The 21,380-nt window shown below is 29.5% G+C and overlaps 1 protein-coding gene across 1 annotated transcript in view; it reads left to right on the top strand.

Moving 5' to 3' along the window:
* LOC145279716 (uncharacterized) overlaps window positions 1-20,239 on the top strand; it is a 61,939-nt gene extending 41,700 nt beyond the window's left edge. The window contains exons 5-10 of the mRNA XM_080131004.1: window positions 4,495-4,650; window positions 9,391-9,452; window positions 14,957-15,013; window positions 17,086-17,153; window positions 19,670-19,913; window positions 20,046-20,239. Coding sequence (XP_079987130.1) covers window positions 4,495-4,650; window positions 9,391-9,452; window positions 14,957-15,013; window positions 17,086-17,153; window positions 19,670-19,913; window positions 20,046-20,134 — 676 coding nt within the window. The 3' untranslated portion in view covers window positions 20,135-20,239. The remainder of the gene's footprint in view (window positions 1-4,494; window positions 4,651-9,390; window positions 9,453-14,956; window positions 15,014-17,085; window positions 17,154-19,669; window positions 19,914-20,045) is intronic.
* Window positions 20,240-21,380: the final 1,141 nt, after the last annotated feature.

Below are 21,380 nucleotides of genomic sequence, written 5' to 3'. Positions count from 1 at the left end.
GCTTGCTACTCTTTATGTCAAATTTCAAATGTTTAGACGAAAAATTAGCTGAATAGTTTGCTAGAGACAGCAAAGGTCAAATCTTTTGAACTTTGACCCCTTGGCAGCCAAATTTTCGGCCAAAAACTGATTAAAAAGCTTGCCCTATGTCTGAATACCTTTTATGTAAGATTTCAAATGTTTAGACCAAAAATTGTATGAGTAATTTCGTAGAGACCATAGCGGTAAATCTTTTAAAATTTTGACCCCTTAACATTTATTATTTTGGTCTCAAATCAAAATAAAAAGTTATACCCATGTCCAAGTTACCTACATTTAAAATTTCAAGTGTTTAGACCCAAAATTGGCGGAGGAATTTGGCAGAATCTGCAAAGGTCAACTCTTTCAACTTTGACCTTTTGGCAGCCAAATTTTCGCCCCAAAACTGATTAAAATGCTTGTCGCATGTCTGAATATTCATTATGCATAAATTTTAAATTTGCTTAATTAGCTGACTTGTTTGCTAGACACCACAAAGGTCAAATCTTTTGAACTTTGACTCCTTGGCAGCTCAAATTTTCAGCCCAAACCGATTAAAAAGCTTGCCCTATCTCTGAATACCCTTTATGTAAAATTTCAAATGTTTAGACCAGAAATTCGCTGAGTAATTTGGTAGAGACTGCTGAGGTCAAATTTTTTTAACTTTGACCCCAATCTTGACCCCTTAACATTTATTATTTTGGGCTCAAATCAATTTAAGAAGTTTGATCCATGTCCAAGTAACCTACATTTAAAATTTCAACTGTTTAAACCTAAAATTTGCGGAGGAGTTTGGTAGAGTTGAACTTTGACCCCTTTGCGGCCAAATTTATTGCCGAAAACCGATTAAGATTTTCCCAAATCTCAATACTCCTTATGTCAAATTTGGAGTTTCTAGACTGAAAATTGACAGAGATATTTGGTAGGGAAATATACACAGACACACACATACAGACAGGCATTTTCACTTTTATAGATATATATATATATAGATTTACTTTCTGCCTTAAGAGGGAATATTTAAAAAAATAATCTATTTTTTGTAAATACTTTTATATGAATCTAAAAATATATTTGCCAAAAAATAACCTCTCAGCTGAAACTTGTGAGCAAATTCATTTTATTTATTTTAATAATACCACAACGGATTTATACAATATTTTACACTGACAAACCGAGTAGTTCGTCCGTATCAAGTTGCTTTATAGCAAATCCGCAGCAGGAGCAAATAGTAATACATTTTTAGTAAAGCTCATTATGTACGACTAAAATTAGGCACAATCAAAATGTCCGATTTGGCTCCTGTAGATTCAAGCAACTTTATACGTTGTTTCTATATGACAAATAGCAGGAGCAGACAATCGTACATTGATTCAGCGTAATTTTATTCATACATTTTTAGTAAAACCCATCGTTTTTAATATAATACTTAATATAATTTCTAGTGTAATATTTATATACTTACTAACACTTTGGATTCAGGCTAATGTATAATAGATGTGCCATTGAAAATATTTCAAGAATTTAATTTTATTATGACTCTTCAGTCTTCGATATGGTGAGTGTTTAAAGCTGACATTCAAAATCCAACTATTTAATTACTAGTACACTTTCCCTTGCTACAAAATTTAAATTATAATGTTCATATTAATTTACATTACAGAAAGTTCAGTTTTTTTTTTTTTTTTTTTTTTTTTTTTTTTACAAAGGGAAGTGCTTTGTGCTAAATAGCAAATGTAAACTCCTTTACTTGAAGACTCAATCTATGAGTGAACAGGAAATGTAGTCATCCACACAACCAACATTCGTTCATTCTAGCATATTTAATCGAGATATTCTGAGTCTAATTCTGTCCTAAATTCTAAAACCAGTTTATGCAGGATGAGAACCTGTCAGTTACCATGTGCTGTTGATTCTATGGTGACGCTTTTTGTTACATACATTCTATCACAGAATATTGCGCACTGTCCCTATATATATATATATATATATATATATATATATATATAGAGAGAGAGAGAGAGAGCTAATGGAGTCAGAGATGGCTTCGTGGTTAGGTTTGAATCTCCCGACTAGTGGTAATTGTGACTCCCTGCACTAATGATTCCTGAAAGGATGAACACTAGTGTCTGTAGGTATTATAAATATAGTAATAGTTATTTATAATGTCATATTTCTTTTTGATAAAGGATTGACTCTAATATTCTTTTAAAGAAAATCTGTTTTTATCTGTATATTTCATATTTTTTATTCTAAGATTTCTGATAAGTGTGGATGATTTTTCGTCCTATTTTGATTGCAGTGGTTCTAGATATTGATAAACATTCAAAAATGTCATTCATAGTACGACAAAAGAATATTTATATACAACTAAGAATTAAACAATGATTCAATCTTCTGAATACCAATCATATAACTGGTATTCTAAGGTTGTAGCAAATTGAGTTTATGATTTTTCCTACAACTTATTTAAAAAAAAAAAAATACTCTCTAAATAAGAACAGGCTCCTCTACCAAAAGAGGAATGAGTATAATTGCCAATTATCTGTAATGTTTTCAACAAGAAACATTAATTTCATTATTTATACTTTTGTTTTTAATCTTTTCAAAAGAGGTGATAGCAGATTCTCGTTCAGTTAGAAACATTTTTAAAAAAATTATACCATTTGTTTTACTTGAAATTCAACTTTTTTTTTTGTTATTATAATATAGAAGCACTAAAAAATCTTTACACTCATAAGACCAAAATTCCGAACTCATTTTCTTTGTCAGATTTATATCAAATTGGTATGTAATAAAATATCAGTGATTTAATACAATTTTTTGCTGACAATATTCCAGCTTTCTTTTCATAATTGTATTTTTTTTTTTTTAATTTTAATTCTTTATTATTTAAAGGGTATTTTATTGCCTCTTTGATGATTTGAAAGATTATAAACATACTTTAGTCTCACCAACAGTTATGTAATGTATTTGAAATATTTTTGCTATCATTAAAATAAATCAATGAATTGAATAATTCTGATTTTTACAGCTAATCATTTTCATGTGAATTTATATTATTTACTGTTTTTGTCACTTAGCATTTCTTTAACCATAGTCAGGTAGTAGCCATAGGTGTTAATCTTGGTTTTATAGTGTTAAGCAAAATGGAAGACCAGAATTGGCACGATGACAGGATGCTCTTCTCTCACCGGTTATAACTTCCCAGTCGCATAGTGTTTATTTAAAACACCTGGTGGTAACTCGAGTTCATTGTTGCTTAGCTTTGGTGATTTGGTGAGGTTTAAACAATCTTAGTGTTTATTTACATTAATAACAATTGTAACTTAGATTTTTAGAATTATGAAGATTTATTTTCTTTTAATATGGCAACTTGTATATTAGGAAACTTAATTTTATAGGTATTTTTTGTCTTACGAACTAGTATATTTACTGAAATTGAAATTTGCATTGTTTGAGATACAAAAATAATGTTTAAGTATTTAACTGTTATTAAAATAGCAGAAAGTTCTCAAAAACCTAACTTAAATGAAAGAATTTTTTTTTTTAGTATTATCCATAACACCACAAAAACACTCATAACAATACCTCACTTAAAAGAAAACGAGTCATTTACGAGAATCGATTCCCAAAATGGGCTTTCTTCTCTTATGGTTCAAGTTAACTAAGTTCATTGTTAATTGCTGGAGATATAGCATTCTCTTCTGTAAAAAAAAAAAAAAAAAAAAAAAAAAAAAATTCCTAAATTCTTGCACATTTCAATATTTCAAGAATAAAGAAGTCAGTTTTATGATCAGATCTTCACCAAATATCTCTCAAATGGAATTGGTAAATCAATCAAATCCAGAGGTCTTTGTCTTGTTTTGATACATCTTGGATGCGAAACTTAAACTCCTCTGATCCATTTGGAATAAGGTTTTCTATTTCAATCAGAAAACTGGATGCATTGATTGGATATATATTTCAAGTCGGCATATTGGATAGAAACTTGCTGTGTATGCCATACCCATGGCATTTTTTTCACAAAGATGTTATTGACCCTTTTCTCAACGATAAAAAGACAAATGAAAAAAAGAGGATCCTTTTTCTACTCAATCTGTAAAATCTTGAATGAGTTATTTTGTTGTCATTTGTTTCTGCTTCTAAATAAATTGAAAATGGTTTTTTGAAGTTGAAAAGAAAAAAAATCAAATATGAATTATTAAATAATGAGAATCACAACATACTATAAATGATATTTGGTCTTTACTCCTGGAAAATAATATTTTGTAATCTGATATGAAAATGGAAATAGATCTATAAAGAATTCATTCAATCTCTAAAAGAGATCAAGAATATTTTGTTTGATGTCGGAAGTTGAACCCTTTATCACTCCTTCATGCTGCAGTCACTACAAAAAGTAATTCTGCTGGATTGCTGATTATTACATTATAAATGGTATAAAGCATCTGTCCACTTTCTTATTTATCTAAGGATGAGGAATATTGGCAGCTCCTCACACCGCTATGGCGGAAGTGAGTCCGTTTATGCCCCTGACCGGGGAGAGCCACGCAATTGGGAACGTCTTGAGCGTGTACAACACAACCCAGATGATCTGCGTCATAGCATTGGTCCTCGTTACTCAAGCAGGTACGTTCTTTTTTATTTCGTTTTTTTAACCAACAACCAACTTGCATAAAACACTTTGTACATATGTTATTTTTTACATCATCAGAGAAATGTCTTTTATGAATATTGCTAGATCAGTCCCTTTTTTAAATATGCAAAACTAATTAAAGTACCCATTGATGCAAAATTTCTTAAATTTTCTTACCCTGGAGAAACATTTTTTTTAATCAGTCAAGGTTTTATTTGGTTGGTTGTTGGTTTTTATGGCATGTCAACCATCTTGGAGTCATTTTATACAAAGATATGTTTTTTTATATCATTGATGTGTAGATTTTTTTGTATTCACTGCAAACAAGCCACGTTGTCACTGAAACAAAACAAGCTACCATGTTTACAGGGATACTTAATGTAGAGAGTTAGGCAGCGAAATGTTTGTTCACGTTTACAATCTTGCATAAATCACCAGCTTGCTGATTTTGTTTGTATCTTTGAAAAAACAAAGCTTGGTCTTTATAGCAGATTTAGAAGACTTTCTACTTTTTTGGCGAGGAGCAAAGTGTAGTATATGTTCTTATACTACACTCGACCTTTTCTGTCCTTATCCAGGGAACCTTTTTAGACTATGGCAATTTTTATTTTTGTCCCAATATAGATGCCTCTTTTTGGGGGAACTGGATTTTCACCACATAAATTGACCTTGTGTCTAACTTTTATTTTGTGGGAGGCAAGATTAGAGACTTTCCATCATAAAAAGAAGTTGCCTTTTAGAGAAAGAGCATGCTGAATTAGTGTCTGTAAGGTGAGGTTGGAGAGTACAATATTTGATACTTGGTCTTCCAAAATCAAAATTTTAGTTTTGCATGTTATACTGGGTCTTAATTACTGTTAATTTTAAATTTGTTGGGCTTTGAATTTTTAAAATTTTTATCTAAAATTATGTTTTTACTTTTTTTAATTTGTTTTACTCAATTTGGTAGGATTTTTTCTCTTTCTTGTGTCTTTAAATTTAAGTGATTTCATTCTCAGTATTAAGTGTTTCATTTAGGAATAATTTAGCATAGAGCTAAGCAGTCAGCTGGGGAAGAGGCACCCCAACTTTAATAATATGCAAAGATTGTCAATTTGAGCTTGCCCATAATGGGATTGTGCAGTTAAGTAGTATCATACAGTAATGTTATTTTACATTAAATATAATGATCATATATTTAAAGAGACCTATTATCTCATCTCTTTTCATGAATTATGCATGACATTCTGATATTTATTGATATTGATGTCTGCATATTTAAACCATTGCTTGGAAATAGATATGTCGGCTTTTATAGAGAAATGTTTAATATTTCTGTTCACTTTTTATTATCTTTCTCTTTTTTACTCTATTTTTTTTGTTGTTGTTGTTTTTTTCACCATTCTTTTTATTCTTGTGTGTGTCAAGTCATCAAATTAGGATGGCTATAATTTTATTTTTTTCTATTTTTTTCTTTATATGTTAATTATAATCTTTTGGTTATTTTAAACCAATTTTCTTGACTTTATTCTTTATATAAGCACTAGACCATTTTTAGTGGTATACAAGATGAATGAATATAAACTATACTCCCCACTCTTTTATCTCTCTTCTTCCTCTACATCATGTCCCTCTTTCCATCTCTCTCTTTCTCCATCTTTTAACCTCTCTCCCTCTCTTTTCATCTCTTCCTTCCTTTTCTTTTCATCTCTTCCTCCCTTTTCATCGCTTCCCTCCCTTTCTTTTTCCCCTCCTATCTCTTTCTCTTCTCTGATATTAACCCTTCTTCCCATAATCTATAATATTCATGTACAAGCAAAATGTACAATATAATACTATGAGTTATAGTAATCTAATTGATTTCCCATTCCTTGAATATCTGCTAATCTTTGATATTCATATGTGTCACATGTGATGCATATGCATTAAATGAAACCTAGAAAACCCACCAGCTGTTACCAAACGGCTTTTAAAATGACAGTTTACCACAACTGAAACAATAAAGATAAAGAAATAAAACTGCTTTTCTTATATTTTGTTGAAATTCCATTAATTTTTTTTTTTTTTTTTTTTTTTTTTTGTGTAAACAGCTGTACAAATCTGCTTTCATTATTTATATTATCTCCAAATTTTATTTCACTATCTAATCCAATAATATAAAAGGAAAGTAAGAATTATGCTTGTGTGGCTGTCTGACTAAAAGGTAAAAAATATACACAATACACTTACAAATTTTATATCATTGGATTCCGTGTGATTCTGACCTGGTCATCATGTTAATAGATATCAATTACTGTAATATTTAACCCTTGGGTTTATCAATACATTTTTTATGTTCTTACTGATAGTTATTTCAAAATCAACATTGAAATTGGGTCAAACATTCATCCACATTTCTTTTTCTTTCTTTTTTTTTTTTTTTTTTTCTTTTTTGTTTCTATTATATTATATTGAATCAACGACCATGAGGGATTAGTTGGAGGGAGAAAAGTTTTTAAAAATCTTTTTTAATTCTTCTATTTTATTATCTATTTTCCCACCCCTAACAATGTCATGAGATCTGCTAATCTTATAATAATTTTCATATATAAAGTTCAGACAGAATGAACCTCATATTTTCTAAGATTTTTTTAAGTCTTCAAAGTTTCAAAGAAAAAACTATTTACTATGATTAAATTGGCATTTAAACATTTACTTTATCGATTAATATATGAGAAGAAAAAAGAAATCTATATAAGAAAAGTTAAGATAAATGAAAAAAAAAGATATATTTACATTATTATATCTATAGAAATTTTCAGTTTTTGTTGTGCTATAGTGATTTTGTTTAATGTTATTTCTCTTAAAGAAACAGAAAAGACAAATAATAAAAATATGTTCTGTTAGAAAAAATGTTTCATTTTTAAAAGAATTAAACAATTTATTTGAGAAAGAAATAAATTAAATATATTTTAGAAATTAAAATAGAATGGAATTTGCATACATTGTTATAATTTTGTGCAAATCTTTTTTTCTTTTTTTTTCTCAGAATTTTAGATTTCTGATTTTCCATTAATAAATTTTAATTTCAAAACAAACATAAACTAGCTTGAATATTGAGGCCCACTAATGACACCAGCTTTTCTTAAATGCTCGTTTTTTAAGAACTCTTTTTTATACGTCTACTCAGCTTGTTTCCAAGGTAGTTTCTTAGAAATATCTTTTCTAATTTTTTCAATAACATTGCTATTTATGATTCCCACATTTTTTTTTTTTTTTTTTTTTTTCACTTTCTGTTTTTCTGTTCCCACATTTTGTCCCATCTGATTAGCCAGAAAACTCAGCTCTGTCTTTTCAATGATTCTAAAAACATCAAGCGGAAATTAACAATTCTATTACATTAGCTGAAATATCCAACTTTTAATATATTATATATATTTATATATTAGTGTCAATTTTATCATTTTTAGTTAATTTCCTAAGGATACTCTCACCTTCATCCGTAAAAAACAAAATAAAGATATTAATATATAATATTAATCAAAACATCATGTTTTTTTTTTTTTTTTTTTTTTTAGATTTTATAAAATGTTTTATTACACAAAATCTCTTCGATATTTCATCTTTTGGAGCATTTAAACTTACTCATTTTTCTAATGGCATGCACTTTGTGTATTGGATGGGCTTTGTGTCATACTAGGCAATAGTAAATGCATAATGTTTCCATAGGAAATTAAATTAATCTTTGTGACTTTAGTGAATCATTTAGTCATTCACTTTGTATGAATCAAGTGATTCTATTGTTGACATTGGTTTCTCTAATTTTAGTTGTACATCGGGTACTCACAAGAAGGACCACGTAAATGTTGACAACATCCTAAATTAAAGTGTTTCTCTGGAACAAACTGAATTCAAACTAGACACACCCAAATTGTAAGTCAGTGTTGTTAACCACTAAGACAGCATCGCCTCTCACTTTAGGAAATGGGCAATGAAGGCAGAGATAACATTGCAGAGGAAACCTGATTGTTTTCCGATGAACCAATTCAATACATGTATCCATTAGTGTACATTGTCCATATATTATAAGACACAAAACCACAACCTTCAGTCACCATCTTCCTGCTGCTACCATCTCTTATACGAGTTTGATGACATCGAATTGGCAAAACAGATACAGGTTACAAAAATATGCACCCTATATTATTGGCAGAAAGAAAATTTAAAGATGCTTATCTTTCTAAACTTGCATTTATTCTGTTATCCGTAGCAAATGGGGTAGAACAGACAATATTGAAGTAACTTTTGTAAAATTTAAATAAAATTATTTTTCACAAATTAAAGAAAATCTTCCCAAATTCCAGGACAATATTTGAGAATTAGATACCTCAATTATTCTTAGTTTTTCTTGTAAATCAATTTGTCATCACCAGTCAGTGTTTAGTCGCTGCAAGTCACAAACAGCTCAGAATATTGTTGCAAAATTGGTAGCCGATCTTTGAGCTACTATAACCAAATTTTATATATAGCACCTGATATTCCTAAAAACATTACCCATTTAAGTACTGACCAGGCTCATTGTAGCTTAACTTTGATGATCTTACGGGAACTGATATATCAATGTGATTATAGTTATATAATTATCTTTACAAAATGACACACATTAAAATTTAGTATTCTATTCCTCGGATTTTCTGGCTTTATTTGTAAATAAAAAAATTGGGAACCCATTTGTTTTATTTATATAAAAAATATTTTTGTTTATTTATCTTCAGGAAAAAGTCTGGCTTTCCAGAAGGAAGTTATTATGATGGAGACTATGAGTCAAAAGGAAGAGGTAAGAGTATCCATGTCGGAGCGCAACCAGTTTGTATGGGGAAACTCTCCGTTTGAAATGGTTTTACTCAAAGATAAAAGCAGACGTTAAGAAGAAAGAAAAGCTAACCAAACTGCAAATGAAATTATGAAATGAAATTTCTCAAAGTTTGGGATTAAATATTGGCAAAGCTTTTATTTTGAAAAAGATCCCAGAAATTTAATGGAAATTGTCTTGGATCAAATGAAATCTTGATTTGAATTAGAAAGAATTCTTTCTGATTATGAAAAATCTTTGGAAAATGGCATCTGCTTGTTTATAATGAAACCAAGATTCTCACCAATTCATTTGTCTTCGATTGGATAAGTATCAGCATGAAAACTGATCATCTTCGTCAGGATTTCATCTTCTAAGAGTGACCAAGATTTCTTTAGGCATCAGAGTAAATTCCTAAGGAATTGACAGCGAGAATGTGGACAAGAAGAAGCAAACAAGGATTCCTTTTTCTTTCTAAACACCCAATGAAAGAACGAAAATAAATGCTGCGGATGATGTTTTATTTATTAGGAAATCCCAAACACACGTCTAAGGGACCTTAAAGGGGGAGAATGGATTTATTTTAGACTTGAAAGAGTTCAGGTCACAAGATGAAAGAGAGTTCCAAAGATTGGCAGTTCAAGAAATGAGACAGCTACAACTAAAAGCATTATCCTGAAGTCTAACATGTTTCTGCTCATTTTCACACATGTTTATGTGAAAATTATATAAATCTGTTAATACAATATTACAATCAAATATATATGCATACATATCTGTGTGTGTGTGTGTATATATATATATATATATATAACACATTTTAAGTGTCATCTGCATTCATATGCAGTGATTTATAAAGATGCTTTATTCAGGCTATAAAATTCAAGACATGTTCTTACTATTATGATGATGATGGCCATCTCTTTAAATATATACATTATATATATATATATATATATATATATGTGTAATATATGTAATATATGTATAATATATATATATATATATATAATTGAAAATTTGTGTTTAAGTATTGCCATTGCTTAACTAATTTGCCGCTGTGTCATGAAAAATGATCTTGAAGTTTTCCAGCCATAAACGTGAAGCCTTTTTTAAATGAGGAAAAGCTTTGCACAGAACCACTCTCACTCTAAACAACTGTCATTCTGGCCCCAAAAGAAAAATCTACATTACATTATTAGAAGCAATGGTTGCCACATGTGTTATCTTGGTGTTTTCCTTCTAGATGCCTGCCTTAAACAAAAGTTGAAGGGAACATCTCTCCTGGTGGTTTTACCACGTACTCAAAATACCAATGAGCATTTCTATAACCTGATACACATACACATGACCAATTCTTTCATCAGAAGGATGAGTTCAAAATTATCACACGACCTTCAGCACATGGAAAGTTTGTATATTGTGGAATACACACTCCACTTTTTGCCAAAGAAGTGATCACTGTTCTGCACACACACACACACACGCACACACTGTGCTACATGACACAATACTCATCTGGTTACAAATCTTATATCAGTTTCACTTCTAAACTAATTGCATTATCAAACACGACTGTATAGTCTACCTTACTATTTCAGTCATATTGTTTCCAAAAGGATAATAATAAACAGGATCCAATAGTCCCAACAGTATTTAAAGCTTCTATACGGATTCCAGTCTGCATTGTTGACTACTGCACTACCACCACTTCCAGACATATATATATATATATATATATATATATATATATATATATATATATGGTCAACAGCACTGACATTCTAACTATTGAATTTGTTGGTGTTATTGAAAAGCCTGCTATTACTTTGGAAACATCAAATAAAAAATTGTCTCCCTTTTCCGACCACCACAAACTAAGTTTTGTCTCAAAACAAATGAAATTTTTAATTAAATTTTCATTGTTTATGATCACTTGTCATATCAATCATTAGATTGATTTTATTCATACCGGAGTTAATATACTCTACTCTCGACATCTCAAACGATTTTAATTTATCAGAGAAAAAAAAAAAATTTTTTAGTGTATACGTTCTCTTTCAGAAAACATTTTATTAATATTTTCATCTTTTTCAGCGACCATAAAAAAAATGATGACATCAAAAATGTTTGGTTGTGTTCTTTCCATAATTGCAGAATATTTTTCTTAAGCATTCTTTGCTTTTTTTTTTTTTTAATACTTTATTTCTTACCTTGATTTATTATTGAACTAGCATGGCTACCCAACCTTCCCCGGGGCAGAAGTGTAATATTTCTATTAAAACTTTATATTTCTTTTCTGTTTCTTCCTCTCTCTCTCCACTTCCCTGTTTCTCCTTTTCGTTGCCCATCCCATTGCATTTTATATATATGTAAAATATACTATATGATTCACAGACAGGTGATTTAAAATTTTGATTTCTTTAACAAACATACTGTTTTTCTTAAGTTCATATAGAAATAAAATGAATAAAAATTAAATTTGATAATAATTAAAGGAAATAATAATAAATGCAACAATAATGGTATTTATAATATTATGAAATAATTATAAAAAGAATATTAAAAATGAAAATACTGATGATAATGGTGATAATAGTAATAATAATTATGAAATGATGATAATAGTAATACTAATAATAACTATACTAATTAAATGATTATGATAATATGGTAATGATTAATAATAATGATGGTAATAAGAGTTTTATCTAGAATAAAACTAATAGTAATACCAATAATCTCAACTTTAATATCATAATATTAATACTAATAAGACGAAGATCAAAAACAATATTTATAGAAAAACTAGTATATACATTCAAACTAACCATAATAATGGTAACACATTAATTCCAACTGCAATAACTACCACTGATATCAATAATAATAGTAATTATGCTCATACTACTACTCAAAAGAAATAATAATTGCGATAATAAATAAAATTACATGAAAAACGTCACAATCAAAAGGTAATAATGAAAGTATTATCAATAATAATAATAACTTTAATGAAGAATAATTGTTATATAGTATAATAATAGAATTTTTATAGTAATAAAACAAGTCATAGTGATGACAATAATAGTAATATTAATAATGATAGTGATAATTATAATATTAGTAATACTACTAATAAAGATAGGAGTGTTAATAAAAAATGGTAATTGTAGTAATATTAATGATGAGCGATCAAAGTTGTTGATGGTGATAGGAAAAAAAGAAGTGACAGCAACAGTAATTCAGTAAGTACAAGAGAAGCTCTGCCAATTCTTAATACTTAAATAAATTCAAACATCTTTCCGTTACTATTTCTTGCTGGCCGAGCGGTTAACGTCACACTTTTTTTTTTTCACACTTTATTTTCCAACTTCGCCTGAAGGCTTCAGGTTCGATCCTTCCTACTTACCTACCAAAACTTTTTTTTTAAACTCCCGCCGCCCCCAACACAAAAACCCGGGCAACGATTTTTTATTATTCTTTTGTTTTGATTTACCCAAAAGCACACACACCTTTAAACACCCAGGCAACGCCGAGTACTCCCACTAGTATATGTATAAAAGTGACCTTGTCTGTCGGAAGAACAGTCTCTAACAAACTACTGTCAATTTTTGATCTACAGACTTGAAATTTAGTATATAGGAGATTTGGATCTATGGAACTAATTCGATTCGGTTTTTTAGCTGGTAAAAATAGCTGCAAAGAGGTCAAAATAGAAAAAAATTAGAACTTTTCAAGTGTAAGTTGACTAATCATGTTGTTTCTATGCATATGCAAATATACATTTATATATTTAACAACGTTAGTTTCTTTTAACTTTTTGTATGTGTTTACACTTATAGCACCTAAAATATTTTTCTTTTCTTTTTTTTACTTTTGAAATCACTACTATATATTGGGTACAATATAATAATCAATAGAGAATTGGTTCTATAATAAAAAGAATGAAATCTGCATAAATTAAAATATTATATTTAAGCATATTTTACAACTGAGCAACACAAGACGGACTGCTAGTAAGTAAATAAATAAATGAAAGGGTGTTTACACTAAAGGCCATAATATATACTATAATTTGGAGGAGGGGCATCTAGAAAGTAGGATAGCAATTATATATAAATTTATGATAACTATAAACTTATTAGAATTTATAGTTATTAACTTTTATAGAAGTACTGTATATTTAGGGTGTTATATGTAGCTTGCTAAGATGTAACTTTCTATGCTTAGAATTGACTGAATTTCATTTTTTTTTTATTTGTGAGTTTAGCTCTATCATTAAATCTAATTATCTCCAACTTTTCATTTAGGCATCTACATATGCTTTTTTATATTCTGTTTAACTATTGGTGTTTTATTGTTCAGTAGTGTATGGAAAACATATTTTAATAAACTTATTAAAAGAGCATTATTCTTTTAATTATTTTGAATGATGTCTATTTAGTATCTGTTTTGGGTTGGATTTTCTTTAGTTATAATTGTAACTTGGTAAACTATAGAGGTTGATAAACATTTTTGCTTTAGTGGGCAGTTTTATTAATTCAGTTACATGTCTTAATCTTTTTAGTTTTATTAGTTAGTATTGTCATCTAATGTTATTGTTTTTAAATATTTTTTAATTTATCACTGCAACTAGCTTAATTTAAGGGTAGTTTTATTTAAAAAAATTAAAGAGGTAAGGGATTAAGTTTTTTTTTTCCTATTTTGTTTTTAACCATGGAATTAAATGAAGGTGTAAACCAAATAATCTTTCTGTTTCTTACATTTTTAAGTATGTTGTTAGATGATGATCATTTACTTGATTTGGATATTTTTATATCTGCTGTTTTTTAATGCTTTGTTATAAAAAGAATTATGTGCATTAAAGATTAGAGTGAAAGGGAGAGGCGTTAGGTACTAAATATATGAACATCTAAGATGTTTTTCAATTAATTTTATATTTTTTAAGGAAAAAAGATATTCTTTGTTTCCTTTTTGTTTGCATTTTCATTTTTAAGCAGTCTAGAGCAGGATGAAAACAGCATTGTCAAGGTTTTCAGTTGTGTCTCTCATAATTGAGCTACTAGAATATTTGCTTGTCATCTTTTTAAAACTCTGATAATTATATTTATATTTCTCATGTAAACTGTTAGAAAAGTGTCACTAACTTAAAAGGAAGAATACAATGTTAGCACTAATCCCATCATGTTCCTAGGAAAATTCTGTATGTGTATGAACTTATATTTCAGAAACTCTTTTTACTTTATCTTTCTATAAACAGATAGACACAGACAATCATTGTCTTTTATTATATAGATTCGTATTTAAAATTTTATAACTCTATTAAACTTTTTCTTTTTCTTTTTTTTATCTTTAACAACGTTTTGGTCTCTTTTCTTTTTTAAATTACGAAGATTGCTTCTATCCTTTCTTTTTTCAATCATTGCTGACAAACCTATTGACTTTCTGTCTCTTCTCATTAATAAATCTATCTACTTCATTTTTAGACTCAAAATATTCCAAAAATTCTCCTGAGAGATTGCCAGATTTTTCTAAGAGGCCTGGTAAGTTTTTGTATTTTCTTTGCGTGATGAATTTTTTTATGAAGTTAAGCAGAGATTTCTGAATTTGCTTTATTCATTCTACTCAACTATTGCACCAATTTCACTAATTTCTTTAAAAAGGTATGAATATATCTTTCCTCTTAGCTATTGGGGAAATTGTATTGGTAAGGAAACTATAGAAGGAAAACCTTGTCATCATTTGTTGAATTAGAGAACTTAATAGTCCAGTAAGACAATCTGATGCTATAACAAATACAATTTTACAAAAATAAAATTAAAACAAACACAAAAAAAAAACACCCTACTTCAATTTGTCTTACACCGTCATTGAATAGTAGGCTACCAAAACTGAGCCATGTTATTATGCAATCTATAAAAGCTGAGGAAAGGGACCTTTTGTTTTTTGTTTTTGTTTTTTTAAGGATATATTTACATTATATAGTAAGATATATCCATCTTTTTTCTTGATTCCCATTATTTTTTATATTTTCTTGAACAATGTTTCTTAGATATTAAGATCTCTTCTTTTTCTTCATTGTTGCCATTTTCACATTTCCAGATTGTACCATGTAGCTTTCTTCAGAGACTCACTAGATATCTTAATGACATGAATACGCAATGAAACAGTCAGTTAACGTACTTTCTAATTTCCAGCATAGCACTACTAGAAGCAGAGACAAGGCAAATCAGTTCCTTCAATAATTTCATTTGTTATTTTGATTTCAACAATTTTATTTTTATACTTTCGTAAACATGTATTATATAAATTCAAATAAAAAAATTTTTTTTTTAAATTTCATAAACATATATTTCTAATAAAACTCCAAATAAAATAAAAAAATGTTTTTTTAATGTTATTTAAAGTGCAAATAATTTTGAGTAATTGTGTTATTTTTATCTGTAATTTTGTTAATTTTTATTGTATACTTTTCAATAATATCCTTTTCTTAATATTTTATTTCAATAAATCGCTTCACAATAGAAATACTGAAAAACAATTAAAAGTGTGTGAGGTAACTGATTTGGCTTGTCACTGCTTCCAGTAGCACTATACCAGAGCCAGTACGTTAGATGACTGTAACCATAAAACCAATCCATCTGAAAGTATTAAATAAAGGTATTCAGTTGTAAATCCCAAGACCTCTGAAGGTCAGAATATAACTCCTGAAGAAAATTTCTTGGTTTTTCTTTATTCAATCTATTGGGGGACGGGATGAGGGGGGACTGAAATGATTGTTATGCTTTTAATACTCATAAGACTTAATTATTTCAATGAAACCTGTTTAATTTTAAATGTTTTGAATGTGATATTCAGAGTTAAAATCTTAAAAATGTCTCGTGTTGCATATGCTCATCATTTATTGAATTTATTAGCACTGAAATAGTAAATAAATGAAAGCGTCTTCTTGCTGACCAAAACAAATCCAACCATTGTTAATCAAATTGAGATTATTTTCAAACTAAGTTTCTTCCTTTATTTAAGTTTTTATGTTATGCATCAACCTGGTAGGAAAACGAGATAGACAACTTTAGTTTGCTGTGACTAATCATTCATTTTTATATCTATTTTATCTGCTGCCCAGTTTTTAAAAAAGTTTTTTCAGCTTATTGATAACTTCTCTCGTCACATAATTTATACTTTTCTCACTTCCTGTTCACGTGTTTTGTCACATCTGCCCACAGACAGTCTCTTCCCCCCCCCCGACTATCCTAGTTGAAATATCCAATCTTCAATATATAACATTTGTTTGAGCATTTTATGAAAAGAAAGCAGTAACAACATTAACAAAAACAAATGGAGGCCAAGCAATTCATTAAGTGATGGACATAGCTACCATCTGTAATGAATCTATGCTACTAATATGAATCTAAGATCACTGACCATAAATCACAAAAAGTTAAGAATAAAACTGATTTAAGTTTATAATAAATGTTATTTTAAATTATAGAAAACTTTGTCAATAAATGCTATCATGGATCTTGGAAATCTGGAAAGCAATTTACAAAAAATGGAAATCAAGATATTTCATTGTCAGCTTTTATTAAATTATATATTATGAATATCTTTTCAGATAAATATCAATATGAAGAATGGCGAGAGCATCCTGAGATGGTTCCTCGTGGCAGTAACTACTATGAGGTAAGTTCATGTTTTTTCTTTTCTTTCTCTTTACATTATGGATCTCTTATCTTCATTTCCTGACTGGAAAATGCTGCATTAAAAAACATATGGGGACTTGGTATAAGGGTTAGAAAAATGTTTTTTATCATTTGTTTAAAAATGAAAGTAAATTGTTTTTAATCAGAGTGAAGGTATTTTTGTAGTAACAAGGACTCAAGTTCGGAAAAATATCCAGTAAATAAAATGTTTAGTAAATTGTTATTTTTTTGCATTTCTATACACCAAACATGGATATAAATATTACTAAAACATCCGCTGGGGCATAAGCTTCATTTCAGTACTTTACTTGGTTGGGTGGGTTGCATGTAGGCTGAGATAAACTGCGTCACACACAGACACACAGTAAATCAAACTTACTAAGGGAGATAATAACTTCTGGTAAATACCGGAAAAATATCTTGTAAATAAAACGTTTAGTAAATCGTTTTTTATTTATTTTTTTTTTTTCATTTCCATACACCAAACATGGATATTAATATCACTAAAACATTTGCTGGGTCATAAGCTTCATTTCAGTACCTTACTTGCCTGGCTGTATTACCTGTAGGCTGAGATAAACCGTGTCACACACACGCAGACAGAAATTGGGAAAATTTTTAATTTTTGTAGTAATAAAAAAAATTATTTATATACTATTGAAATGCTTTTTCTTTTTTTTTTTTTTTTTTTTTTTCTTGAAATTTATTAGACATCTGAAAATAAAAGTATATACACTTCATACATTTTTTTCTGCATGATTGGTCTTGAAAAACATTTTAGTAAAATATTTCTGGATTCAAAAAATCAAGTTTTTTTGTTTTTTTGTTTTTTTTACATTTCTTCATTACTTAAATATATCTTTATTTGGTAACGATGTCTTTAGAAATGTGTGAGATCTCAAACTCTTTAAAATTTTCTTATAAATTTACAAGTGAATTTGTTTAACGAATAAATAATATTTAGAGATTATCTTGTATGTGTAAAACATTTGTTTGCTACAGTTGGGGAAACAGGGAGAAAATTCCAAAGTTTGGCTATTTGAGAGAAGAAACTATTACAGTACAAGGTTCTCTGATATTATAGAACCTATATTGTAAAGGTATGGTATTTTGCTGCTTGCCAGATTGGTCCTGGTATTTATGTTGAGGGGGGGGGCACCAGTACTGCAAGTTCGTCGGAGCATATTCCATTAAAGTAATTCAAAAGCAAGCACAGGAATGCAACATTGCTGTGATAACAATTTAGAAAAATAAAAAAAGAATATTTGTTCTGAAGAAAGCATGTAAAATAAATTTTGTTTCACTAATATTGATGTGAATCAAAATATCCAACTAAGTTTCCTCTGTCACATCTAGTATTGCATGTTTTTGTCATTGCCCATTAATCATTTTGTGTGTTGGATTGGCATCTGAGTTATAAAGGTTTTTTTTGTTTTTGTTTTTTTTTAATGCAGAATTTGCTGCACTGAAATGTTAAATAAGTGAAAGCTTTTTCCTGGTGAATGCAACTCGTCTCTAATCAATTCGAATTAATAATTTTCAAATTGACAGCTTGTCAGGTTCTCATATCTTAAAGCACCATCTTCAACCTCTTAAATACTCCTTTTTACACATATACTTGACTCGCTACTCAGCCATTGTTTTTAGATAAAAACCTTTTGTAACTTTTCAATGGCATCAATCATACTATTCACATTTCTCTCACTTCCTGTTCACACACAACGTCACCTTTGACCTTGCCAGATAATCTACTCCTCTCTGTCCTTAAATCCAATCCTTCTAAGGAAATTTAAACCCAAAATAACAAATATATTGCACTACCTTTAATATACAATACTATTTTTTTTCAATTCCTGTGTACAACAATGGAATTTATTTCTTTTATACAATATGAAAAAAATAACATGAGAAATACAAAGATTCTGGCAAAATTAAATATTGCAAATATTTGTACAATATATATTATATATTACTTTTTGGGAATCCTTTGAGATGAGTAAATTGTATATTTATTTATTTGTGGATTGTTATCCTCATCTTCATAGTTGTTGTTGCACCACGTTCCAGCCAATTATTTCTTTGACCTTCAGCTGGTTAACCGCGACAGGATAGGGCGGAGTCGCTTAACTGTATCCTAAGTATTTATTGCCTTCCATAGTTGTTGATGTCTATCCACTGCACTACGGGGCCCCATGGCGCAGTGGCAGAAGCGTTGAATCTCTACCGTTCCAGGTGAGCATTGTCTGAAGATAAGTTTCAATTCTACCTAAAAGTAGGCCAGAGGATTAGTTGGCCAAAACGGTTAGACAACAATAACTATGGAAGGCAGTAATTACTTAAAATACAGTTAAGAGATTTAGCATTGTATGGCATTTCTGCCAATTCTTATCAACAGTATAACTTTCTCCTTTTTATCTATAGCTTACCATGTACCGTTGGCTTCATTCTATTCATTGGCAACTACTGTACTTTAACATCTACTTTTTATTCCTCCAGCATGATACAAGGCCTGAGGTAGATATGATGCCAAGTCAAAGCCGTGGTACTGGACGGTTCCGTTCTCGAAAAGATGGACTTCTTCCTCACCCATTCAGGCCATTCCGATCTCGTGGAACATTCAAGCCACGACTGACAACCCATAGCTTCACTACTCGTCGAACATTTGGATCCAGGACTCTTGATCGATTCCGAACCCGTTCTCGTGGTAATATCAGTTTAAGGAATCGTCCTAGGGGAAGAGGTATTTATTTATTCAATATTTCTACTAAGATAAAATTTGAGTGTTATTTTTTTTTTTTTGTAATGAAAAATAAATTATTAATATGAAACCAACAAGCTTAATGTTCATTTTTTTCCTCTCTTTCTTCTTCAGGTGTTTTGTCTGATCCTCCTGCTGCTGGAAGTGACTGGAAAGAAAGTTCTTTTGGTAAATCATCAGAGAAATCAGCATCAGACAAATGAAGACGGAATCTTTAATGTCTTTCAACAAAAACATTCTTGTGACATTTACGTTTTGCAAAAAATACCAATTTTTTGTCAAAAAATAAATTTAATAGATTTTCTCAATAATTGTTTATTTAGTTTTACGAAAAAGTTTTCTTTCATTTAGATTTTCTTTTGATTTCTCTTTTTAATATTTATTATATTATATTAATATTTCCATTTTAAATAATTTCATTCAAATTTTAAGAATGCTCATATAGAGCCCTGTATATGAATTTTTATTGCAATGCATGGATAACAAAGCTCAGTATCTTTGAAAAATTAGTGCTTATTAGTTTGTATTAATTTAGAAAGAAGTGTTTATGTATCAAAAGTTTTTGGAATTTGTTCACGTTGGACTTGAAGACAATCATATTGTAGTCATTTGGAAAGCAGGAAAACGGAACAGTTTCACAAGTGTGCAGTTCTAAGAAAGAAGCTTTGTTCATGAAATCTATGTTAAGGTTTAGGTTCAGATAAAGAGTGGGGGAAATTATTGATAGTGGTTTCAGCTAAACACAAGTTTTTCATGAAAGTCAGGACAGGGTGGACTATAGATTGGAGCTCAAACGAGCACTTGCCATGAAAATAAGGATAAAGCAGAGACAAGCTCACAACGTCTCTTCTGTGAGAAAGAGGTTGCAGTGAAGAGAAAAGGGCATTTCCCACTAGGTTACGAAGTCTATTTTGAACTCTGTCAAGGCAGGATAAGCTGCTTCTAGCAGCTCCTGCCTGGATGTGGCAACCATACTCCATACTTGGCTTTTATACAGGTAGAAAATTGCATCAGCAGTAAGATATCTACTGGAACAGTAGAACGATCCTACCATTTTTGCAACAGCCTTGGCAACGGATTTGATGTACGTGTTCCATCTCAGATCAGGAGTAACGGTCAGACCAAGAAGCTTGTCAAAACATTAAGCCTCCCCAAGGAGAACCATATAAGGGAGGTAACTCCTATATTTCTATGAAATTAGTCTGGATTTTGAGAATTTAATCTTTCTTTTTCACATCTTTAAGTATGAAGCATGGATGAACTAAAAAAATAATACCTATGCTTGCTTTATATAAGCAAAATATTAAAGGTGATTATAAGAAGAATATTGCTTGTAAGGAAAGTAATTTTGATAAGTCATGATTTAATTTTGGAGGAATTCAGTTTAACCCGTCTAAGGCAAGTGCTGTTTTGGGTTTCTGTATATACCAGAAAACAAAATAAGATAAA

Source organism: Euprymna scolopes, chromosome 7, assembly GCF_053919585.1.
Source record: "Euprymna scolopes isolate OS-2025 chromosome 7, ASM5391958v1, whole genome shotgun sequence".
In the NCBI taxonomy this organism is placed as follows: Eukaryota; Metazoa; Mollusca; class Cephalopoda; order Sepiida; family Sepiolidae; genus Euprymna; species Euprymna scolopes.
Note: the sequence above shows the minus strand (reverse complement) of the source record. Positions and strands in the feature narration are given on the sequence as shown.